This window comes from Nomascus leucogenys, unplaced genomic scaffold, assembly GCF_006542625.1.
Source record: "Nomascus leucogenys isolate Asia unplaced genomic scaffold, Asia_NLE_v1 000554F_223632_qpdss159984sc, whole genome shotgun sequence".
NCBI classification, from domain to species: Eukaryota; Metazoa; Chordata; class Mammalia; order Primates; family Hylobatidae; genus Nomascus; species Nomascus leucogenys.
In genome coordinates this window covers 719-27312 of record NW_022095887.1, presented here as the reverse complement: position 1 = coordinate 27312, position 26594 = coordinate 719, and the positions used below count along the sequence as shown (strand labels likewise).

At 50.2% G+C, this 26594-nt stretch overlaps 1 protein-coding gene across 1 annotated transcript; it reads right to left on the bottom strand.

Moving 5' to 3' along the window:
• Positions 1-255: 255 nt before the first annotated feature.
• LOC100597046 (scavenger receptor cysteine-rich domain-containing protein SCART1-like) lies at positions 256-26109 on the bottom strand. The gene is made up of 18 exons (XM_030808583.1): positions 26025-26109; positions 24537-24860; positions 23822-24028; positions 23345-23435; positions 23124-23185; positions 22153-23004; positions 14646-14951; positions 14162-14479; positions 13774-14088; positions 13382-13696; positions 12821-12886; positions 12375-12744; positions 11685-11848; positions 10620-10775; positions 10039-10156; positions 2795-2888; positions 2298-2350; positions 256-556 (listed from the first exon to the last, which is right to left on the bottom strand). The coding sequence occupies exons 1-18, from the start codon at positions 26107-26109 to the stop codon at positions 256-258; spliced, it is 4197 nt and encodes a 1398-aa protein (XP_030664443.1).
• Positions 26110-26594: the final 485 nt, after the last annotated feature.

Sequence of the window (26594 nt, the reverse complement as noted above, 5' to 3'; positions counted from 1 at the left end):
CTTAGCTCCCTGCTGCCTCGTAACCCTGACTGCACCTACCCATATGGCCTTGGGATGTTGGGAGTTCCACATTGAATGATGGCAGCCCCGTGGGGGAGCACATTATTTATAAATATGTGGCGTTAATTACTTTCTTGTTCCTTGCTGCTTGCATGAGATTCTCAAAGTCATATGTTGAAATTAGTTTGTTAACACCTGGAACATTTCACACTGGAAACTTCCCTTCCTTTTACCTGATGGAAGGAAACAGTCTCCTCAGTGCCACTGATACGTCCTTGTTCCCCAGGGAGTAGGTGAGGGGTTTGGGGTGGGGCTGACCACTGTGTACAGCACAGCCACCCCTCTGCTGTTGTCCATGGATGTGCAGACGATGTCTAAAGGGCCAGGTTGGTGAGAAAGAAGTACTGGATTCAGGCTGATGGCCACGACCATGAGGATGTTTCCTACAAGTGCCATCAGGTAAAAGAGGAGGAAAAAAGCAAAGCAGCAGCCCTGGAGCGGAGGGTCTTCAGAGAAACCCTGCAGGACAAACGCCTCTACGCTGTGTGATTGGTTGCTGCCATTAGGAGTGCGAGGCCCTCAGGGGTCACTGGGCACAGCTAGTGCCACCAGCACAGGAACAGGGTGGCTAGGCGACCTGTCCCCTTGCTCACTGTCCTGCTGAGAGTCTCTGGGAAAGTTTGCTGTTGGCAACTTTGCTGCAGAAAGCACATAATTAAGATGTTAACATGGGTCCCTGTGCCCAGGGAGAATCAGAGCATTAACCCTCCACTCTGCGGGGGAGTCAACAAGCCCAGCGTCACTCACCCCCGAGGACAGTGCTCCCTGCTGGCCTGCAGCGGGGCCGGCATCACAGTAAATAACAAAAGTGCAGCAAGAGCCTCTCATTGCTTTGATTTTAAACATTTCCTCCATTATTCCAGCACACAGAAGCTCGTGGTGTGCAAGTGTGTTTGGCCCCCAAGGCAGGTGGAGACCACCATATCAGTGACCTGGGCACAGGACTCTGGGTCCCAGAGAAGGAAAACCACCCAGCAGGTGTGGGCTTTATGGAGAGTTAGCCTCAGGACAGCACAGGTTTCACCTGCAGAGGCTGTGAGGGGCACTCTCCAATGGGAGGCATGTGGAGACATCAGGGCAGTGAGTGGCTCCAACTACTGCCAGGCCAGACGCCAGCTCTTTTGGCCAGGTGGCCTCAGCTGTCAGATTTCGGCTGTGGGTTGACCTGGCCACAGCTCCTTAGTGGAAACCACAATTGCGGCCCTACCTCGGCCACCCCAGGCCGCTCCCTCGGGAGGGCAGACTCCATGCAGAAGCGGGCACGGACTGGTCATCCCTGTTCCTGGTCTGGACGGGAGGTTTGTTCCCTCAGGGGGTGTCAGGCTGTGTCCGAGACTGGATACATCAAAGAAAGGCACAGACCCAGCCTCGCGCAGACCCTAATCCAGTGCCTCCACTCAACCAACCTCACGTACCTCTCCCACCACCCATCTCTGACCACCTAGCCTCCTCGGGCAGGACAGGCCCAGCCCAGGGCAAGGAGAGGCTGCTTAGTCAACATCAGAGGAAACAAGGCCCAGCCCAGTTCCTTCACAGCCCAGGAGGCACCCAGCCCAGGTAGTCTTCAACCCAGGCAGCCTTCAGCTGCAGCCCTCAGCCCAGGCAGCCCCCAGCCAGGGAGACCTCAGCCCAGGGAGGCTTCAGCCCAGGCAGCCCTCAGCCCAGGCAGCCCTCAGCCCAGGCAGCCCTCAGCCCAGGCAGCCCTCAGCCCAGGCAGTCCCCCCAGCCCAGGCAGTCCCCCAGTTCAGGCAGTCCCCCAGCTCAGGCAGACCCAGGCCAGGAGGCCTCAGCCCAGGGAGCCTTCAGCCCAGGCAGCCCCCAGCCCAGGCAGCCCCCAGCCCAGGCAGTCCTCAGCTCAGGCAGTCCTCAGCTCAGGCAGTCCTCAGCCCAGGCAGCCCTCAGCCCAGGCAGCCCCCAGCCCAGGCAGCCCCCAGCCCAGGCAGTCCTCAGCCCAGGCAGTCCTCAGCCCAGGCAGTCCTCAGCTCAGGCAGCCCTCAGCTCAGGCAGTCCTCAGCCCAGGCAGCCCTCAGCCCAGGCAGCCCCCAGCCCAGGCAGCCCCCAGCCCAGGCAGCCCCCAGCCCAGGCAGTCCCAAAGACCCCCTGGCTGCCCAGTCTGAGGCCCGAAATCCACCCTCCATCACAGGAGCCCCATTTGCCCGTGAAACCAAGGGCAGGGCTGAGCCTTGCACCCCAGAGCCTTGCACCAGATTCACAGGAAGCTTCCAGGCCCCTCTTACAGATCCTGATCTGCCTTAAAGGCCAAACCACAGGGCTCCGGCTTCTTGATCACCTGATCGAGGGCACAGATAGGGCACAGAGCAGGTCCACGGAGGTTCCCAGGCACTTACAGTTTCAAACGGAAACCCTCAACACAACAGCAAAGCAATTTCAGCAACATTTTTTTCCACATTAAAGTAGGTCAGGGCAGGGTAGAATCAGATCTGACTTTTCAAAAACATCGAAAGGAAAATTAGGTGGGTCATCCATGTGGAAGGAAGGCGCGGAGGGTTGCAGCCACTCACTGAGTGAGGAGTGTGGCTGGGCCAGCTCCTGTCTAAATGGGTGTCCACATGTCCATGGACATGATGGTGCCTCAAGGCTGACGCCCGCCTCTTCCCAGTGTCTCCTGTGTTTGATGCTGACCTTTGAGTAAAGTCTGTCCCCTTGGGGTGGACGCTGAGGTTGCTACAAAGGCCCATGTGCCCCCCAGGAGCGGCTCTCAGGGAGCAATTACCCCACTCGGAGGTAGAAAGAGGTCCCCGTGGGAACTGCCCCCAGGCTCGAGCAGAGACAGGCCAGGGCACCTGCAGGGCTTCTGGGTGATGGACCTGGGGAGAACAAAGCCAGAGCTGGCGGCTTCTCCCCAGCACCTCTGCCCTGGACACGCAAGGGCCATGTGCAACCCTCCCTGCAGGAGGATGGAATTTTATTTAAATAGACTTAATCTTTTAGAATAGTTTTAAATTTGCCCCCACCCAGTTTCCCCTGTTACTGACATCTCCCATTAGCATGTGTTACATTAATGTGCCATTATCAATCCTGTACTATCAACTGCAATCCATGGCTGATTCTCAGTTCCTCCGTGTTCCCCTAACGTCCTTCTGTCCACACATTAGCATGTGTTACATTAATGTGCCAGTATCGATCCTGTACTATCAACTGCAATCCATGGCTGATTCCCAGTTCCTCCGTGTTCCCCTAATGTCCTTCTGTCCACATCACAGTTAGGAGCTTCCTTAGGCTTCTCTTGACTGCGACATTTTCTCAGACTTTCCTTGCTCTTGATGAACTTGGTAGTTTTGGAGAACATTGGCCAGGTATTTTGTATTTGCCAGGTATTCCCTTGACTGGGATATGCCTGATTATTTTTTTACTCATGATTAAAGTGATGGGTTTTGGGGCAGAAGGACACAGAGGCACGTGACATTCTCATCACACCACACCAGGATGCACACTGTCAGCATGTCTTGCTGTTGATGTGAACTTGAGAAGGTTAATATTTTCATCACAATTCTTATGTGCCCATCCAGACGCTGAGGTGGCCTGCAGTGTCCAGGGAGACACTGTCCTGCCTTCAAGGATGGAGCATCCAAAGGGTCTGAGGAGACTAAGAGTCTTCGGGCAGGCTGGAGCCCAGACCCCCACTCTGCACCCAGCAGGCCTGGCCATGTAGATGAGGCATTGTGAGCCCATGGGGGTGGACTCACTTCCTTGTTTGGGCCAAAGGCCCACAACTGATTGGTAAAGCATGTGTAGGTGGTCACAGAAAGTGCCCATAGTTAGAACTGAGATGATAATTGTGCTCAGGAGAAACCTAGCAATTTGTCTTAGTGACCAAGTGCAGAAAATAAGACATGCAGAAAACAGTCATTGCAAAAGAACCAGAGACGTGGCCATGGCTGATTTAAAGTGGTTCTTAATTTCATCAAAGGAAGACAACTGGCCCCTTTGATTTTCCAAACCTCCTAACATCCTTCAACTCAATCAATCGGCACATATTTTTAATCTCTGGCCAATGATTATCTATTTGCCATGACAGTGTATGTAATAGCATTTCAGCAACCCAAGATTTGAACACTTCCTCTAATTTATTCAAATGTGATATAACCTTCAGCTATGCCGGATTTTCCTAATCAAGCACACCACTTTTCTTAAAAATAATGTTGATTTATAAAAACATTCAGTATCAAAGGTCACTGCAACACTGATTTAAGGTTATTTCATGGCCCACAATAAGTAAACATATTTGTAGCATTTAAACCTCAAAATCGAAGCTAAGTGGTAAGATGTGGGGAGCACCTGCTACATACCTGGAATTGTCCTAGGGCTATGGGGATCCTCAAAGCCCGATGACAGTTCCTCATCTTCCAACATTTTGGGATCCTCAGGCAGCAGGGCCACCCCCAGTAAGGCTCAGCAGGTCTGAGTCACCTGACCACTGTCAACCGGGCACTCCCTGGGGGACCCTGTGCTCAGCCTATGGGAAAGAAGCTAAGCAAAGGGGCTTCTTCAATTCTGGGGTCAGTGAGACACCCACCAACAATTAGACACAGGATGTTCCCTTGGGAGGGGGCTCTGTATTCATCTGTTCTCGCACTGCTATAAAAACATACCCGAGACTCTGTAATTTATAAGACAAAAAGGTTTAATTGGCTCATGGTTCTGCAGGCTGTACAGGAAGGAGAGTGGTATCTGCTTCCGGGGAGTCCTCAGGAAGCTTGCAGTCATGGTGGAAGGTGAAGGGGGAGCAGGTGCCTCACGTGGCAAAAGAGGAACAAGAAAGAGGGAGAGACACCACACTCAACGACCAGATCTCAGGAGGGAGATGCCACACTCAACTGAACACATCTCAGGACGGAGACGCCACACTCAACAACTTACATCTCAGGAGCGAGACGCCACACTCAATGACCAGATCTCAGGAGGGAGATGCCACATTTTCCACTGACCAGATCTCAGCAGGGAAATGCCACACTCAACTGACCAGATCTCAGGAGGGAGACGCCACACTCAATGACCAGATCTCAGGAGCGAGACGCCACACTCAATGACCAGATCTCAGGAGGGAGACGCCACACTCAACTGACCAGATCTTAGGAGGGAGACACCACACTCAACTGACCAGATCTCAGGAGAGAGATGCCACACTTTCCACTGACCAGATCTCAGGAGGGAGACACCACACTCAACGACCAGATCTCAGGAGGGAGACGCCACACTCAACGACCAGATCTCAGGAGGGAGACGCCACACTCAACGACCAGATCTCAGGAGGGAGACACCACACTCAACTGACCAGATCTCAGGAGGGAGACACCACATTCATCGCCATCTAATAATTTTGTTAAAATTCTCATTTTTTCTACATACTATTCTTTTCAGTAAAGTTAATTCATTACATGTATAATTACTAAGCTAATATCTTTAAATTTTTAAGACTTTACACAAATAAACTCATAAGTAAGGAGCCCTCCTTTGTCAGCTCACACAGGCTGGTGACGGTTTAGGCAGTCACTCACTATCATCCTATCCAATCTGCTGCTAACCCAGAAGTTCCAACTGTGCTGATTTTGCCTCCAGGGCACATTTGGTGACGTCTAGAGACTTTTTTTTATTGTCACAACTGGAAGGGGGCTGCCACTGGCACCTGGTGGGTGGAGGCAAGGGATGCTGCTCAGCACCTATGATGCACAGGATGGCCCCACGCAGAGAACAACCCAGACCCAAGGTCAGTAGCGCCAAGGTTGAGGGGCTGCTCTGCCGGCACGTGGACTCTAACACTGAATTACCATAGTAGATCCATTCTCTCCCCAACTGTCCAGCCCCACACGGCTGGGGCAGACACATCTCCCACCGCCATTTTCCTCTCCAGGGCACCTCTTCCCACAGGCCTGTGTGTCCTTTGATACTTCCTAAGAGCCAGAGCCTCCCAGTCTCCCAACCTTTGCTCCTGCCCCATAGCCTCTTGGGCAACATCTGAGCTGCCAGCCCACCAAGAGCAAAGATCAGCAATGGCCCAAAGTACAATGGGGGCCGCTGTCAGGGTGGGGTCCCCTGTGTGCCCAATGGGACACCTGGCTGGGCTCTGTGAGTCCTGTGGGGAGACAGCCCAGAGGGAGGAAGGTGCTTAGTGTGGCCTGGCCCCCAAGCCCACATCTGGACCTGGCTGAGGCCACCCTGCAGGAGTTGATTGAACACTTCTCTTCCTGTGTTCCTGCTGTGGGGAGGACCCCTCGGTACCAGGGCCACAGTTGGAAAGGACCACCCCAGGGGAGCTCATGAGAACACTCAAAACTCAAACAACCTAATAAAGCATGAGCAAAAATTTTGAACAGACACTTCAACAGAGTACATATACAGATGGCAAATAAACACTTGAAAAGGTGTTCAATATCATTAGTCCTTAGGTAAATGCAAATTAAAACCACAAGGACACAGCACTGTATACCTGTTAGAATGTCAAACATTATCAACTGAGTGTTGGAACCTTGTGGAGGAAGCAGAACACTCAGAGATTACTGGGGTGATGTAACATGATGCAGCTACTCCAGAAAGGTTGGTAGAATGTTAAACTTGCACCTGTCGTACAGTCGTTCCATTCCTAGGTAGCCAAGAGAAATGAAAGCACGTGTCCATATGATGACTTGTACATGATTATTTGTAGCAGCTTTTTTTGCAATAGCTGAAAACTTTAAGCAATGCAAATGTCCATCAACACGTGAACAGGTAAACAGCACAATGGAGGGCTTTTTGCCAAGAGGAAAAAATGAACTATGGTTTCTCACCACATGGATGAATCATAAGTAATTGTGCTGAGCGACAAAAGCCAGACTCTCATCCCCGAAAAAAGAGTACATGCTATATAATCCATTTACAGAAAATTCAAATAGTGCAAACTGGTCTACAGTGTCAGAAAGCTGAACTTTATCACCTGAGGGGCAGGACACAGGAAGGGACAGGACAGACGTTCAAACATACATGAAAAACGTTGGGGGTGATGGATGCGTCCATTCTCATAGACGCTGCGATCCTTTCAGGGGTATATGTGCATGTCAAAACTTATTGCAATGTATTCTTTAAATATGTGAAGTTTATTGTATGCTAACTTTACCCCCATAAACCTATTAAAACAAAATCACAACATATCAAAACTCTTGGAACGCAGCCAAAGCCATGCTAAAAGGGAAAGTTATAACCTAAAATATACGCATTAAAAAAGAAAAAATGCTAAATATCAACAATCTGAATGTCCATATAAAAAAGCTAGAATAAGCAGAAGGAAATCACAAAGATGAGAACAGAAATAAATGAATTAGAAGGCAGATGTTCACTAAGAAAAATCAAGAAAACCAACGGCACAAGCTCCAAGTGCCTTGGAAAGACTAATGAGATGAATAAGCCACCAGTCAAGAACAGCAGAGTGCCCGGAGTCCCAGCTGTGCGGGGGGCTGTGAGGGAGGATCGCTAGAGCCCAGGAGTTTGAGTCTGGTCTGGGCAACACAGTGAGACCTTGGTCTCAAAAAAAAAAAAAAAAAAGAAAGAAAGAAGATGCAAATTGCCACTATCAGGATTGAAAAATGCACATGACTACAGATTTTGTAGACATTAAGGCTAGTAGAAAGATACTATTAACAAATTCATATGGACAAACTTGAAAATTCAGATTAAATGTACCAATTCATTTTTAAAAAGGACTGAACAAAGCAGATCTAACAGGAAATAGAGAATCTGAATGCTTCAACTATTTATTTTAAAAAATTAAATCTGGAAAAAAAAAAACCTTCCTAAAGAGGAAACTCCAAGCCTAGATAGAGAGCTTTAATAGTGAATTCTTCCAAACATTTAAGAAGAAATAAAACCAATGCTACATAAACTCTTGCAAATTTTTTAAAATTATTCTTTAAGTTCTGGGGTACCTGTGCAGAATGTGCAGGTTTGTTACATAGGTATACACGTGTCGTGGTGGTTTGCTGCACCCATCAACCCGTCATCTACATTAGGTATTTCTCCTCATGCTATCCCTTCCCTAGCCCCCCACCCCCTGACAGGCCCCAGTGTGTGATGTTCCCCTCCCTGTGTCCATGTGTTCTCATTGTTCAATGCCCACTTATGAGTAAGAACATGCAGTGTTTGGTTTTCTGTTCCAGTGTTAGTTTGCTGAGAATGATGTTTTCCAGCTTCATCCATGTCCCTGCAAAGGACATGAACTCATCCTTTTTTCTGGCTGCATAATATTCCATGGTGTATATGTGCCACATTTTCTTTATCCAGTCTATCACTGATGGGTCATCAGAGTGAACAGGTAACCTACAGAATGGGAGAAAATTTTTGCAATCTATCCATCTGACAAATGGCTAATGTCCAGAATCTACAAGGAACTTAAACAAATTTACAAGATAAAAGCAAACAACCCCATCAAAAAGTGGGTGAAGGATATGAACAGACACTTCTCAAAAGAAGACATTTATGCAGCCAACAAACATATGAAAAAAAGTTCACCATCACTGGTCATTAGAGAAATGCAAATCAAAACCACAATGAGATATCATCTCATGCCAGTTAGAATGGCGATTATTAAAAAGTCAGGAGGCCGGGCGCAGTGGCTCACGCTTGTAATCCCAGCACTTTGGGAGGCCGAGGCGGGCGGATCACGAGGTCAGGAGATCGAGACCACGGTGAAACCCCGTCTCTACTAAAAATACAAAAAATTAGCCGGGCGTGGTGGCGGGCGCCTGTAGTCCCAGCTACTCGGAGAGGCTGAGGCAGGAGAATGGCGTGAACCCGGGAGGTGGAGCTTGCAGTGAGCCGAGATCGCGCCACTGCACTCCAGCCTGGGTGAAAGAGCAAGACTCCGTCTCAAAAAAAAAAAAAAAAAAAAAAAAAAAGTCAGGAAACAACAGTTGCTGGAGAGGATGTGGAGAAATAGGAACACTTTTACACTGTTGGTGGGAGTGTGAATTAGCAAATATTTTTTAAAAGAGAATATACTCCTAACTCTTATGGGACCTGAATAATCCTCATACCAAAAATTAAACAGAAATACTACAACAAAAGAAAAAAATTACACATCATTTCCTTTTTTAAACATTGACCCAACATATTACCAAACTAATTCCTGTGAAATACAAAAAGAATAATATATCATGATAAAGATAAGTTTGTTTAACCCATGGTTAATTTAACATATGAAAATCAATCGTCTATCATCTTAATAGATACAAAAAAGAATTTGATAAAAGTCAACACTTATTTATGATAAAAAGCAAAACCCTTAACAAATTAGGGATAGACTAGGCTTTCCTTGATCTGATAAATAGCATCTACAAAACCAAACATCCAATATTATATTTCATAGTGAAATTAAATGTGGAACACATTTGCTCTGAGTCCCTGAATGAGACAAGACCTCCACTGGCCGCCTCTCTTCAACACTGGACTGAAGGATCCCAGCCCCCGAAACAAAGCACAGAAAAAGAGATTAAATGTACATGGATTGGAAGGAGAAGATAAATCTGAATATTCACAGATGACATGATTACACAAGTAGAACATCTAAAAGATACTTTGGATTCAATTAAGAAGAGTTTTTAAGAAAAAAGAGGAAGGTTCTGGTCTGGGGAGCTCTGCAACACACTGCTGGGTGCCAGAAGCGAGCTGTAGAGCGGAAGATGAAGATGGCACCATGTGTCTCTAAACCACAAACGGAACCACTGATTTCTGTATGTATTTGCATTTGCTGTAATGTGTGGGAAATGTGAAGGTTACACAGCACAACTGTCCACAGCAGATGGCCCTCGAAGGGGACAAGGGTTAGAGCCAGGCAGGGCCTGGAAGGACTGGATTTTATATGGACGTGGAGGACATTGCAAGAGAAAGGCATCCAAGCTATTCTCACGAAATCCACTACAATTGTACAAGAAAATGAAGAGCTGTGATTTCGACAGCCAGCTGTTGTATCTCATCCTCAGGGTGCTTTACAATGTCATCTCCTCCGGAGGAAACGCAGCCTCATCATATTCCTGAGAAACAGGTCTGCTGTGTCCTCCCTCCGCACATATAGACTGTCCCTCCAGGAGGTTAGACGCCTCCCCTGAAACTGGTGCAAGAGACACTGCGTGACCAAATCGGCACACGTGCAAATTGTCCCCACAGCACATTTGGCAAAGCCCGTAAAACAGGAACGCATAAACATGTCAACCAGAAAGCACCTGGCAATGTTCAAGGCATCTTGACATTGAAGCACCCCCAAGTGGCCTGTGACAGCAGCACAGCTCCCACGGGTGAGGAAACTGAGGCTGAGTGAGCTGCAGCATATGCCCCTGCCAGACCCATGGCTCCCAGCGTACCCTGCCAGCCCTCTTCTCCCACCACGGGGCAGGCCTCTCTGATAGGTGCTGCAGTCACTGACTCTACCCTCATGGGTGTGGCCCTGCTCTCCCCTGCCCACGAGTCCCTTTGCATCCATGAGCCCTGTGGTCAGAGTTCCTTTCCACTGCCTCTTGTGGTCAGCATCCATAGCCCACCCCAGAGCTCACCCCTGAGCTGGAGCACAAACCCACCTGTGGCTTCTGTGTCCACCTTCACCACACCTACGTCCTCCTCATCTTGGGGCACGGCCTCGGCCTCCATGATATCCTCATACAGTCCTGCTAGCGGCATTTCCCCAATGACATCATAGATGGCTTCTCCAGGAGATGCCTCGGATCTTCCCAGACCTGAGGCAAGGTGAGCATGGTCACGCACAGGCCCTCAGTGTGGACATGGCCACAGGCAAGGGAGGGCAGCAACTCCAGGCAGGAACCCCACCCAGGCAGCAGAGAGGCAGGATGCTGTGGGCTGGGATGGAGGGACCACGGCAACATAGCCAGATCCCCAGTGCCCTCCCATCCCTGGTCACCGTCCCTTGCCAGTAAGCCACATGATGCTTCCCAGTGGGCCCCAACGTGCTGCCTGGGGGAACCTTCTAGGGTTCAGCTCAGTCTTGAGGGCTGGAGGCTGATGCAGATGTCTGCCACTCTCTCTGGCCAATAAAATGAGCCCTAAGTGACACCAGCCTGCAGGCTGAAGCAACTCTGCCTTGAATCTGATTCACCATGTTGACTTCTGACCAACTCCAGTTCCAGGAAGGCCTCTAAGATTTCTGTTTTATCTACTGTTCCTTGCATAAGAGCATGCATTCACTGTAAATCCTGCCCTTAAGCAATTGTCCTACATGTCCCCTTCCCCGGGGGTATATAAGTTCTAGTTGTGAGGGATGATAATATGGGCATCCACTGTCTCAGCTAAAGGCCATCCAAGGCATGGACATGGCTTGTCTTCATAAGTCCCTTTTAAGTGTTTCTTTCTAAGGAACTGGATTTGTCTGCCTCTTTCTTCAGCTTCTCAGTTCCTTGGACTTTGGGGGTAGGTCTGCATAGGCCTGACTGCTGTGGGGCACCCCGCCTGCCCAGACCCCAACACCAGGTTGGAGCTGTGAGCTGTTCTTGCTCCTGCACACCAGCTGATGGGATCAAGGTGGGCTCGCGCTTACCCCTCTGCGTGGCTTGTGTGACTCGAGGCAGAATCAGAAAGGCCATGAGGCCCAGAAGGAGAAGACCAAGAAGGGCTCCCAGGACAACACTGACCGCCCAGAATGTCCGAAAGGGAGCTGCAGGCAGCGGGGGGCCTGGGCCAGGCTCTGAGAAACGAGAGGTCTTGAGCCAGCAGGGTGGTCAGGGGGGACCTGCACACCCTCAGCAGGACAGGGTGGCTCCAAGGGCCCAGCCACTCCCTCTCCCTCATGGAGGACCTGCAAGTTGGAAGTGCTGGGGGGGGGGGGGGGCATCTGCTGGTTTCAGCTGCTCAGAGCACCCCAAAATGGCTAGTGTCCACTGGGGGTGTCTGCTTTCAAGGGACAGCCCCCTTCCTTGGTAAAACATGGCCCCCAGGCAGATGCCAGGGCAAGTCACAAGAGGTGACCAGAGCACAGAGAATGGGAGCGGCTCAGGGAAAGTTGCCCATTGCTGCTATTTTTGCTAAGGTCATCACTGTGGTTAACTGTTTGTTTTCTGCAAAGAGAACGAGGTGCAGGCTTTGGGAACAACTGAACCTGCCAACACCCAGGTGACACATACCCGAAATGAACAAGGATTGGAATAAACAAAAGGGAATTCCCAAAAAAGATTAGGGGGAAACCCCAGAGGGTGCATGGCCCAAACAGGCCTCCACAGCAAATCAGCTTATCCCAGAAAAATCCCAGGGTGGAAACCAACCCACTAACCCCTGGGCGAGCTCTCCTGCCCACCGAAGTGACAGAAGCAACACTCAAGACTGACTCCACCCCAGCGCCCTCTGCTGGCCTCATGACCGATTTCCCACCGCCCCACTCACCCCAGCAGCGCACGCCCGCGTCCTCCTTGTGCGCGCAGTCTCCGCGTCCCCACCGCTCCGCAGGGCAGCCCCACAGGGACGCCTCGCTGCCCCGGCACCCCACCTCGTCCAGCCACACGGGCCCGGAGCCAGGGCCAAAGGCGGCGGCCCCCAGGGCGGCGACGGCCCGACCACAGCCCAGCTGGCGGCACACGACCTCCGCGTCCGCCAGGTCCCAGCCATCGTCGCACACGGTGCCCCAGGAGCCCGCGTGCCAGAGCTCCACGCGCCCGGAGCAGCGGTCCTCGCTCCCGCGCACGCGCAGTGCGCCCTCCTCTGGAACAGGGGCTGCGGTCACTGCGGGGGCTGGACCGGGATGGGGAGGAGGACAGGGACAAGGACAGAGGGGTACCTGGGCAGCCGAGCGAGGAGGAGCAGTTGAGGGGCTCCCCAGGGTCCTCAGGAACTTCTGCCTTTTCTGCATAAGAAATTGGGACCCGTTTCTGAATTTGCAAGCTCGGCAGCTTAAATTTTGTAAAACATTTTTCATTTCCTTTTTCCCTCTGTCTCCCCAACACACCAATTTCTGCTGGCTAAAGAGAGAACTCTGTTTAAGCAAGGGATCTCCACATGGGATTACAGATTCCACAAACCGTGCCCGAGACTTCTCCAAGGGGGACGCCTCCCTGTGGGACGTCCCCAGACGATACCGGGAAGTGCAGGGGTCCTGCTTCCCTCACTGGGGGAGATCACGGGGTCTGGGAAGACTCCAGATGTTCCCCACCCAGCCCAGAGCCTCAGAGCAGGGACCTCCCGCTTTGACCGGACCAGCACAGGGCAGACTCATCCAGAATAAGGAAAAGGGAAACTGACAGTTCATCTCCCAGGAAAGGGCCCCTGCAGACACAGTGCGGGGCCCCTCAGAGACCCCTCTCCACCACCACTCCCCCCACACACAGGTCCACCCACTCACCTGTGCACAGGACCCACGCTTCCTCTCCGCTGGAGCATGAATGCTGGTCCCAGGGGGCTGACGGGCACTGCCACAGGGACCGGTCATGCTTGTCCCTGCACTGGATGGAGCCCACCCAGGGAAACTCAGGGGCAGACCAGCTTCCTGCCCCGGCCTGCAGCTGCCCGTGGGACCCACAGCCCAGCTGCCCACACAGGACCCCCAGGGAGGCCACACTCAGGGTCCGGCAGACACCACCCCAGGTCCCATTGTAGAAAACTTCCAGCCGCCCTGTGCATGGCTGCCTGTGGTCCTGCAGCCTCAGATCCGTGAACTCTGCAGAGAGAGAGGCCAGTCAGCAAGGCCCAGCTCGGAGTCTGGGTGGGGACGACAAGGTGGACGGGCTGCAGGACCTGAGCAGAAGACGCCGGCATCCTCCTTGTGCCTGCAGTCGTGCTGGCCCCAGCCCGCCGATGGGCACTGCCACAGCGCAGACTCGTGGCCCTGGCAGCCCAGCTCGTCCAGCCAGATGCGCCCTGCCCCGGCTCCGAAGTGTGCGGCCCCCAGGGCGCTCAGGGCGCGGCCACAGCCCAGCTGCCTGCAGACCACGTGCGCGTCCCGCAGGTCCCAGGCATCGTCACACACGGTGCCCCACGCGCCCCCGTGCAGCACCTCCACGCGCCCCGCACAGCGCCCCGGCCCCGCAGCCAGCCGCACCCTGAGGCTCCCTGTGGAGAGACAGAGTCAGGGCGCCCGGGACCCCACGGCGACGGGCCACGCGGGACGCGGTTCCGCCCTCACCGGAGCACACCACGCCGGCGTCCCGCGAGGTCCCCGCGGGCTCCTGCAGGGTCGCGGACACGTTGCACTGAGTCAGGCGGGTTTCAGTGCCCACACAGCGCACGCGGCTCAGCGCCACCTGGACCGACCCGCGCCTGGGGGCAGGTGCGTCATAGGCTTGCTGGGCCGCTCCGCACCCGAGCTGCCGGCACACCACGCCCGCGCCGCGCAGGTCCCAGGCATCGTCCAGGACGCGGCCCCACACTCCGTCCAGGGAGACCTCCACGCGGCCGTCACAGCGGCTCTGTCCTTCCCTCAGTCGCAGGGCGTGGGGCAGACCTGGGGATGGGGACGCACAGGGGCCCAGGATGTCAGCGGGAGGGACCCAGGACCACCACCCAGCAGGGCCCGTCCCTCTCAGCCCCCTCTGTCCTTGTCCTTCCTTGCACCCCGCTGCCCATGCCTCTCACCCACCCTCCTCCTCCACCGTCCTGGCTGCACCCACCTGAGCAGACCACGGAGGCTGAGTTTCCCGGGGCACAGGCCGGGGCCCCCAGGGTGCTTACTGGGCAATTCCACAAGTAGGGCTCTGTCCCCTCACAGTGAACCGCGTCAGGCCAGATGGCAGCGCCCCCGTCCCCAAAATGGCCTCCTCGAGGTGCGGCCACCACGTTGCCACAGTTGAGCTGGTGGCAGAGGACGGTGGCGTCTGCTATGTCCCAGTGGGTGGCACAGAGCGGCGCCCAGGACCCCTGCACCTGGAGCTCCACGCGGCCCTCACAGCTGCTGCTGCCATTGACCAGCCTGAACTCTAGGGGAGAGGAGGAGTCAGCCTGGCTTGCAGACGGCAGACACTGGCTGCACTTTCCTTCATGTGAGCCTGAGCCTGAGCCTGGTTACACAGTCCACTCCCAGACTTGAGGGAACAGACTGAGGGCACAAAAACAGCTTTGGTGAATGAGGTCACCACAAATTGCCTGGGAAATCCAAAAGGCAGTGATTAAGTTGGGAAAACTATGGAAATACACTTTGTCAGTGTTCTGGAATGCATCCAACACAGAGGAACACTAATAAAGATGAAGCTACTGAATGTTGTCTCCAAGAAGCAGGAAGTGAGCACCAAGACAGAGCTCCACACACCCTTCTCAGCTCCTGCTTCTCCGCCAGCCAGAGCTCTGGGAAATGGGACAGCATCTCCGGCCCCATTCCCCAGGCCCCACACGTGCTGCTGCACCTGGGTCTTGATGTGAGCCTAGTTAAACACACCCCACATCCTGCACTTCGGAGGAAATGCCTGAGGGTAAGAGGCAACAACAGTATACATGGCAGAGTAAGGAACGCCAAAGCTCCACCTCCCTCTAATGTAATGATTAGGTGATAAAACTCATAACCAACTTTTTTGAAATTCTAGTATCTGGGAACAACTTGAATACACTTAATGAAGAAAGAAGTGGCAAATTTGGTTCTGCATAAGGAAGGAGTGAAGAATAATGCCTTAGTATTGAAGGTATGTCCCAACAAAGAGCTAACATGCAAAGACTGGAAGAGTCGGGAGTGCTTGTTTGTCTGTTTTTTAATATGGGCATTTAAGGAAACATGTCTAATCACTAACCCCACTAACCAACAGAAAAGAGACCGCAGTGGTCACATGCAACAAAGAGTCTTTACAAAAGGAGTTTAGAAAAGTCATTAAACAAACAACAATCAGCAACAATCAACCCTGGTGATAGAGAAAAATGTGATTTCTAGAGTTGCCACAGTATAATAATTCAAAATGTCCAGTTTCCAACAAAACAGATGAGACATGCAAAGTAACCGTAAATTATGACACATTTACAGGGGAAGAGAGAAACAGAAATTGTCCTTGAGGACGCTAAGTCATTAGACTTACTAGACAAATACTTTAAATACAGTGTCTTAAATATGCTCAAAGAGCTATAGGAAACCAGGACAATGATATCTCACCAAATAAGGAATATTAATAAAAGTGTATAAATTATAAAAAGGAATCGAGTAGATTTTCTGTAGCTTAAAAAGTTAAATAACAAATGAAAAATTCACTAAAAGGTTCAACAGCAAACCCCTTGAGCAAGCAAAAGATAGAATCTATGAACTTGAATATAAGTCAATTCAGATTATCTAGTCTGAGGAGCAGAAAGAAAAAAGAATAAAGAAAATTCAATAGATCCCAAAAGACCTGTGGGACACCATCAAGTATACTAACAGATGCATAATCAGAGTCACAGAAAGAGAGAACACTGGCTCTTCCACAGAATAACAAAAAAAATTTTAAAAAAAGAGAGAGAGGAGAAAGTGATAGAAAAAATATTTGAAGAAATAATGGTAAAAAAATTCCAAGTTTTATGAAAGATATAAGTCTTCATCCAAGAAGCTCCACAAACTTCAAGTAGGTTATACTTAAAAATATCTGCACTGAGACACATTATAATCAAACTCTCAAAAGTCAAATACAAAAAGAAGAATCTTGAAAGCAGCAAGAGAGAAGTCACTCATCATGTACAAGGCATCCTCAATAAGACCAACAGTTGATTTCTCAACAGAAGCCATGGAAGCCAGAAAGCAGTGGAGTAGCATATTCAAAGTGCTGAAAGGAAAACCTGGTCACTCCAAAATTCTGTATCTAGCAAAACTATCCTTAAAAATGAAGGAGAACTTTAAACAAAAGCTGAGGAAATTCATTGCTAGTAGACTTGTCCTACAAGGAATGCTAAAGGGTTTAATTCAGGCTGAAATAAAGGCACTAAACAGTAAATCAAAGCCTGATGATTAATTTAATAACACTGATAAGGATAATTACAAAGGAAAATATAAAGGCCAACAGTATTATTTGGGGGGTTTGTTATTCCTTTGTTTGTTCCTACATACTTTAAAAAAAATAAGCATGAAACAAACATACATTTATGTTAGTGGACAAGCAATGTGTAAAGATGAATTAGTGAGAATAACAATATAATAGCAGAGATTTTGTATACTATTGAAAGTAAGTTGGTTTTAGTGCAAACCAGAGGTTTATAAATTTAAAATATTTCTTATGCTCTCCAGGGGAACCACTAGAGAAAAAATTAAGAAATACACCAAAAAAAAAAAAAAGAATGGGAATGGAATGAAAATGCTACACTATAAATGTCCATTATACACAAAAGAAGGCAGTAATGGAGGAATTGAGGAACAAAAACATAAGACATGTAGGAAACAAATAGAAAAATAGCAGAAGTGAATACTCCTTATTGGTAATTACTTTAAATGTAAAGGGATTAAACCATCTAAATAAAAGGCAGAAAGGGACAAAATGGATTTTTTAAAAATTGTTTTAAAATGTGCTCTCTTCATAAATTCACTTTAGATCAAAAGACAATTAGGTTAAAAGTGAAAGCTTGGAAAAGATATACATGCACATAGTCACCAAAAGAGAGCTAAAGTGGCTACACAAATATCAGACAAAATAGACCTAGTCACGGTTTGAATGTTTGTGTTCCTCCAAAATTCATGCTGAGACAGAATCCGAAAAGCAACAGTATTAAGAGGGGAAGCCTTTTGGAGGTGGTTAAGCCATGAGGGCTCTATCCTCATGAAGGACATTAGCCCTTATAAAGAGCTCGAGGGAGCAATTTCATCTCTTTTCCTCTTTTGCTCCTCCATTATGTGAGGACACAAGGAAGCCTCCATCTATGAGGAACAGGCCCCTCCAGACACTGAATCTGCTGGTCCCCGGCCCTGGATTTCTCAGCCTCCAGAACTCTGAGACATAAATTTCTGTCATTTACAAATTACCCAGTCTACAGTGTTTTCTATCGCAGCCTAGATGGATGAAGACAGACTTTAAGTTAAAAATTGTGAGGAGAGATAAGAAGAGGATTATGTATTTATTAAAGGGTCAATCCATCAAAAAAAATATACAACAAATATAAGCATATGTGCAGCTAATAACAGAGCCAAAAGTAATAAATAAAAAAATTGACCGAATTGAAGGCAGAAATAGACGATTGTAAATAATAACTAGAACCAAAAACATCTCACTTTTAATAATGGATAGACCATCTATGCATACGGCTAATAAGGAAAGAAATAACTGGAAGAACACTATAAACCAACTGGACCTCACAGACACATGTGAAACACTGTGCTCAAAAACAGCAAAACACACATTCTTCTCTAGTGTACATGAAATGTTTATCAGGGTAGACACTATGCTGAGGCATAAATCAAGTCCCAACAAATTTTAAAGAACTGAAATCATAAAAAGCATTTCTCTGACCATAAAGGAATGAAGCTAGGAATAAATTTAAAAAGGGAAACTGGGAAATTAACAAATAGAACACACTCATGAGCAACCAATAAGTCAAGGAAGAAATCACAAGGAAAATTAGAAAACACTTTTGGATGAATGAAAATGAAAACACAACGTAACAAAATTGACCGATTGAAATGAAAGCAATGCTTAGAGAAAATGTTATAGTAACAAACATCTATATTAGGAGCAAATAAATATCTCAAATCAATAATGGCATTTACCCCTTAAAAAACTAGAAAAGGAAGAATAAACTAAATCTGAAGCTAGCAGAAGGAAGGAGATACCAAATGAAATATAGAATGAAAAACAATAGAAAGAGTAACAAAAATAAAAGCTAAGTCTGTGAAGAGATCAACAAAAGTGACAACATTTAGCTAGAATGACCAACAAAAAAAGAGACACCCAAATTACCAAAATCAGAAATGAATGTGGGGGGTACTTGGTATGAAATCTACAGAAATAAAGAGCAGTGTAAATGAATCCCATGAACTAATTTCATAGTATTCACCCCCCCATTAGATAATTTAGATTAAATGAACAGATTCCTAGAAATACATAAATTACTAAACCTGACCTAATAATGAGCAAAAAAATCTGAACAGAGCTATAAAAAGTAAAGGAAATAAATCAGTAAACAAAAATCTCTGAACAAAGAAAAGCCCAGCACCAGGTATCTTCACTTCACTACTAGAATGAAGGAAAAAACAAAATAAAACATGATAATTTCAACTGATGCAGAACAAGCATTTGACAAAATCCAATAGACTGTCATGATAAAACATTCAACAAACTAGAACAGAAGGGAACTTCCTCAATGTGCTGAAGAACATTTATTAAAAACCCACAACTAGCATCATACTCAATGGAGGAAAACTGAAAGCTTTCACTTGAGATAAGGAATAAGACAAATATACACTTTTTCACCATTTCTACTCAACATTCTACTGGAAGTTCTAGCCAGAGAAAGTAGGCAAGAAAAAAGAAATAAAAAGCACCTGTATTGGAAAGGAAGAGGTAAAACTATCTGTATTCACAGATACATGATCTTACATGTAAAAAATCCTACAGACCCCACCAAAAAAACCATTAAAGCCATAAGCAATTTCAGGAAAAATGAGGGTGCAAAAAATTAGTTGCATTTCTACATTCTAACTATGAATAATAATAAAAGAAGAACCCAAGAATACTCAAAGCAATCCTGAGCAAAAGACCAAAGCTGAAGGCATCACATTACTGGATTTCAAAGTGTACTACAAAAGTATAGTAACCAAAACAGCATGGTACTTGATATGAAAATAGACACATAGGCCAGTGGAACAGAGAGAGAAGATAAATAAATCCACACACTTATAGTCAACTGATTTTGAACGAAGGTGCCAAGACATACATTGGGAAAAGGACAGTCTCATCAATAAATGGTGCTGTGAACACTGGATATCCACATGCAGAATGAAACTAGACCCCTACCTCTCACTATATACAAAAATCAATTCAAGCTTGATTACAGACTTAAATGAAAGACCCACAACAATAAAACTAGAAGAGAACAGGGGAAGTGCTCAGGACATTGGTCGAGCAAGGATTTTTCCAATAATACCTGAAAAGCACAGGCAACAAAAGCAAAAATGGACAAATGGGTTTACAGAAAACTCACAACCTTCCATACAGCAAAGGAAACAATCGACAAAATGAGGCAAAATCAGTAAGGTGAACAGGTGTCTGTACCCCCATGTTTACGGCAGCACTAATCACAGTAGCCAAACTATGGACTCAACCGTGTTCATCAATGGGTAAACAGAGAAAATGTGGTCTATATATTACACAAAATGAAGTCTTATTCAGTCTTAAAAACAGAATGGTCCATCCTGGCTAACACAGTGAAACCCCGTCTCTACTAACAATACAAAAATTAGCCGGGCGAGGTGGCGGGCACCTGTAGTCCCAGCTACTCGGGAGGCTGAGGCAGGAGAATGGCGTGAACCCTGGAGGCGGAGCTTGCAGTGAGCCGAGATTGCGCCACTGCACTCCAGCCTGGGCGACAGAGCGAGACTCTATCTCAAAAAAAAAAAAAAAAAAATTAAAAAACAGAATGGAATCCTGTCATTTGCAGCAATGTGGATGTCCTGGCGGACATTATGTTAGGTGAAATGAGTCAGAGAAAGACAAACACCAGGTGATCCCATTTGTATGTGGAATCTTGAATAGAGAGTAGAACGGGGCCTGCCAGAGCTAGGGGGGGTAGTGAGGAGGAGGCGTGGGGGGTGCTGAGTGGTCAACTGGTACAACGGTAGAGACAGGAAAGAAAAGTTTCAGTGTTCTATAGCACACACGGGCGGATACAATTAACAGTATTGTGCTATATATTTCAAAATAGCTAAAGGAGAGGATTTTGAATGTCCTCACCACAAAGACATAATCATGTTGAGGTGATGGATACGCTGAATTGCCTGATTTGATTATTACACAATATGTACATGTGCTGGAACCTTGCACTGTACCCCATAAATGTGTACAATTAGTATATGTCCAAAATGTGTCAATTTAAAAAAGAATGAAATAATAATAATAGTGTTTACCAAGGAGGTCCAAGACAGACTTGTACACTAAAAAATACAAAACATTTTTGAAAACAATCAGTGAAAATCTAAACAAATGCAAAGACATCCTATGTTCATAGATTGAAAGATTGTTAAGATGGCAATACTCCCAAACCAATCCACAGGTTCTATGAAATCCCTATCAAAATCCCAACAGCCAATTTTTGTTCAGAGATGGAAGAACTGATCCTAAAATTCAGATGGAGTTTCAAGGGGCTTTAAATAACCAAAACAATACTGAAAGAGAAAAAGTTACAGGACTCATTTCCCTATGTCAAAACTACTGCAGAACTACAGTAATCAACACAGTATGCTATTGGCATAAAAATACACACATAAGTCAACAGAACAGATTGAATGTCCCAAAATAAGTCTATCCATGGGGGGCAATGGATTTTCACATGGTGTGAAGAAAATTCAATAAGGGAAGATTAGCTAATCATTACAAAAGGTGTATATGTATTGAGACATCACACTGTACAATTATTATGTGTCATTTTAGAACAATAAATAAGTACGTTCAAAAAATAAGGAAAGAATAGTGTCTTCAGCAAATAGACAACTGGACAGCCACGTGAAAAGGAATGAATGGAACCCTTTCCTTACACCATATACAAAATGTAAGTCAAATCAATCAAAGACCAAATAAGAGCTGAAACTATAAAAGTGAGAAGAAAACCACAGGAATAGTCTTCATGACCTTGGATTAGAGAGTGGATTCTTAGATATGACACCAAACGTTCAAGAAACAAAAGGGGAATAAATAGGTAAACAGGACTTCATCAAAATTAAAAGCTTGTGCAGAAGGGGCATTATCAGAAGTAAAAACACTCCCACAGAATGGGGGGAATATTTGCCAGTGATATACTGACAGGAGTGGAGGGTCCGCGTGGAAAAGGGTCCTGAATAAACATTCCTCCAAAGACGACCAACTTACGGTCAACAAACGCCTGCGAGAGCGGGAGGAAGGAAGCTCGGGGGTCCCCGCAGCCCCGGGCCCAGGGCACGCGCCGGGTTCGGCGTCCAGGGAGCGGCAGCGCCCGCACCCCACAGGGCCCCCCGCCCCAGCCTCCCAGCCCCGGAGCCCCGCGCAGGTGACTTACTTTCCCCCGTGCACCTGAGCCCCGCGTCGCGGCCGGGCCCACACTGGCTCCCGCGCCCCCGCGGGCAGTGGAACAGCAGCGACTCGTTGCCCGCACAGCGGAAGGCCTCCGTCCACACCGGCCCCGAGCCCCGGCCGAAGCGGGCGCCCTCGGGCCTGGACGCCGCCGCCCCGCACTGCAGCTCCCCGCACACCACGTGGGCCGTGGCCAGGTCCAGGTCCGCGTCGCAGACGGTGCCCCAGGTCAGGCCCCGCCTCACCTCCAGGCGCCCGGCGCAGGGGTGCTCGCCGCCCACCAGCCGGGCCTCGGTGTGTCCTGGGGGCAGACGCTGGACTGGAGCACAGGGCAGGCCCGGCTCCGTGCGGGCCTCTGGGGTGAAGCGACCTGACCGCTGCCCTCGGGTCCCATGGGAAGGACCGATGCGGGAGGACCCAGGACCACCTGGGCTGGCCGGCCCCTGGAGCTCTGAAGCGGCAGGAGAGGTCCTGGGGTGAGCAGGCCGAGGCCTCTCCCACCCTCCAATCTCCCTGGGGTCCTGGCTCCCACAGAATTCGGACAGCAACAACAGTCCCCACCCCCAAACAAGGATCTCTACCCCCAGGGCCTGGGGCCCCCACATCTGTGTCATGGAGCCCACTCCCAGGCTTGGACCTGGCCCCTGGCAGCCCACTTCAACCACCTGCTCAGTTTTAAGCCCAGTGCCCAGCCACACCCTGGCCAGAGGCCCGAGGAAGGAGCTGCCATCAGTGTCAGCCATCTCGCCAGGTGACCCCTGGGCCACCAGCCCCTCTCCCTCCCCAGGACTGGGGTGCAGTCTGAGGGCAGCAGCATAGGGGCCTTGCTGGGCAGGCACTGAAGCCCCAGGAGACAAGACCCCCACGCCCCTAGGCCAGGGCCATCCCCTCAGTCCTCAGCACTGCTCTGAGTGGACACCTCCCATCTCAGAGATTCTCAGGAAAGGGCATCCCTACCTGCACACACCACCTCAGAGTCTGTTGGGAGGTCACAGAGGTCCAGGAAGTTCAGGTTGAACCTGCAGTTGAAGATGCTGGACTCTGTTCCCTGGCAGGAAATGATTTTCGAGCCCAGCCAGCCTGGGTGCCCTGGGAGGTGGGGCCTGGATGCCTGGAGCGCTGGGCCGCACCCCAGCCTTCTGCAGAAGATGCTGGCCTCCTTCTTGTGCAAGCCGCACCTTATCACAGGGCCTTCTGTTATCCGGATCGTGGGGGTCCCTGCACAGGGGCTGCCTCCGCCACTCAGCCCCAAAGAGGCCAGCTTTCCTCCTGCACACACAGGAGCCCACTCTGGTTCCACTTCAGTTCTGCTGGCACATGGCCCTCCCACCCCTAACATGTGGACTGCATGTGGACTGAGGCAGTGGTCTTTGTTGAAGGATGAGGTGTGTGGGGGTCTGCAGCAGAGGCCTTTCTTTTGGGCCCAGGACACCAGAAGGGGCAGCCAGAGGCTGTACCTGCTCACTTTAGGTCCCCTCTCCCCACCACCCTGTGCCCAAGAGGCCACCTGCATAGATGGCAGGACAAGCTCCATGCCCTCTGGCTTCTGGGGCCTTGCCCACAGGGAGGGCCCCTCAGGTGGAGAGGACAGTAGATAGGAGATCGGCCCATCTGCTCTGGCCCTGCAGGCCAGTATCCCAGGCCCCTGGTCATACCTCCACAGTGGTCTCCACACAGGGCCAGCTGTCTCTGGTTCTGGAGCTCAGGCCTTGGATTTTGCAGGCCAAGGCCCTCTGGTGCCAGTGGCCTCTCCTTGCCTGTATCAATGCCCCTCATCTCTCTCTCCTCAAATATGCCACTTTGAGCCTCTGCCTCCCACCAACAATCCAGCAGAGGGGAAAGGGCAGGGTCCCAGCCAGAGCCTGAGTGGGACAGGGGTGCTGAAATCTGGGGCAGATCCAGGAGCACAGGAGCAGAAAGCCGAGATGAGGGCCAGGAGGGAGCACCTCACTCAGCCCCCAGGGCAGTGCCTCCACTCATGCCAGCCACTAAGGAGAGGAAGAGAGGGACCCCACACCCCGCAAGGTCCTGTGGTCACCACTGGCCCCCAGTGCTTGATGGTCTCCAGGAGTCAATTGAACCCAAAAGGACTGAACTCAGGCTGGAGTCCCGGCCAGGGCTGGCCTGGGTGTGTAATGTGTTCCTCAATTGTGCTGTGCTGTCTGGGCCTTTGGAGGGGACACATGGGGGGTCATACAGTGCCATGAGGGTCTGAGGGTCACAGCACTGGAGTCACAGGCACCCCAGGAAGAAGGGTCTTGTCTTCCACCCTGGGGGACTCAGGCAACAACCCTCCTCCCCAAAGTGAAGATCGTGGGTGGGGACAGGGCCACAGACTGGCAGAAGTGGCTCCCGGGGCACCCGTCCTACCTGAGCAGTGGATTGCACCGATGCACTCACACTCACAGCCGTGCAGCGACCCCCACTTCCCCAGGGTGCAGTCCCAGAGCGAGGCCTCCACACCCTGGCACTGCACGCCCTGCAGCAAGGACTGCTGGGCCTCCTGGGGCCACACCACGTATGTGGGGACATAGAGGGCACGACCGCAGCCCAGCTGCCTGCAAATCACAGACGCCTCCCGCAGGCCCCAGCGGTCCCCACACACCAGGCCCTGCTGCCCCAGGGACTGCACCTGCAGGAGGCCCTCGCAGCGGTTTCCACCCCTCACCAGGGCCAGGGACTCTGCAGCAGGAGCTGCGGGGACAAGAACATAGGAAAGGCGTCATGGCAAAGGTGCCCTTGAGTACTTTATGCCCGGAACTTTCAAAGTTAGAAATCTAACTTTCACCTTCCAGCCCAGTGCGCACCTTACTCTTGATTTTCCCAAGTTTTCTTGCGCATTATTTGGATATCACCAATGACATTAACAAACTACATGTCAAGAAAAATGAACAAAATGTTAACAAAAATGGCTTAAGGACCATTTTCTGAGGAAATTCAATGAAGCTAAGGTCCCAGCCTTTCACATGCATGTGGAAGGCCCACAGAAAACAAGTCTCTGGTCACTGCCCACTCATGAGCCCTGGAGAGGACACCCCAGCCCTCTGCGGTCCCCAGCTGAGGCTCCCAGGATTCACACTAAGGAGCAGACGGGACCACTGTTGTGTCGTGGCCCCATCCTGCTCTCAGACGCCCAACTGCAGGCAGGTCCAGGAACCAAAACCCCACGCCACACAGACCCATTGGAGGCTCTGAGTGGACAGCTCCCACCCTTCCCTCGTCCACCCTTTTGCTGGCTCAGAAAGTACAACATAAAGATATCAGGACCTAAAAGGTGGGGAGGCGCATCCCTCCCCTCTGCAAAACCCCTGGAAGCTTTGTTCACCCCTACAGGGTGCCCCTGGCCCCTGGGGGCCAGCAGGGTTGACGTCCAGGAAGGGCCCCAAGGCACACAATCCCAAGAAGGCACGCCAGGCAGAATGGGTCTTCCCTTGCACTGTGTGTGTACATCTGGGGGTGTGCACCAGGGTGTGTGCGCACCTGGGGAGGGACGTGCACTGAGTGTATGTGTGCACCTGGCCATGTACCTGTGTGTTGGGGCAGGGAAGATTATACATCTCCGGGCGTACAGGTGTAAGAGGAGTGATCATATGAGTGTGTACAGGTCCCAAGGCCCCTTGGCCAGGCGTTAGCTCTGGGTAACTGTGCATGTTGGGCTGAGAGGTGGGGATGACAGATAAGTATTGCAGCAGGTCCCAAAGGTGCATGGTGGGACGGTCTGTGAGCCTGAGCCCCTACCCTAAGATCCCAGGAGGGCTTACAGTGCTCTTACCTAGCTCTCACCAGTGGAGCAGGGCTCTCACCCCATCACACACCACACCCAAGTCTCTCCACTGTTCCGGAGTGCTCAGAAGTTACTTGCCTGACCAGGAGGGCCATGTACAATTCCAGCAATACTGTGGTGACAGAGTTTGTCTTTCTGGGCTTCCCAGAGCTGCCCCATCTTCAAGGGCTGCTATTTGGTCACTCCTTGTCATCCATGTGGTGACGATGCTAGAGGACCTGGCTGTCGTGGGGACCATCAGAGCCAGCCACCACCTGCACACATCCACGCACCTCTTCCAGGCCAGCCTCTCGGTGCTGGAGACCCTGTACACCTCGGTCACCGTCCCGAAGCTGTTGGCCGGACTCCTAGCACGAGCGAGGACCATCTGTCTCCTCGGGGCACTTCACCTGGCTGCTCCTCTTCCTCTCAGCTCCGAGTGCATCCTCCCGGCCACCATGGACTGTGACGGGCCCCCAGTCATCTGCCGCCTGCTGCACTACCCAGTCCATTATGGAGTTCAGGCTCTGCGTGCACCTGGCCCTCAGTGCCCGGCTCAGTGGCTTCCCGGACTCCTTTGTGTCCATGGCTCTCAACTCCAGCCTAAGGCTCTGCAGCCCCGATGTCCTCAACCACTTCTGTGATATCCCATCCCCGCTATGGCT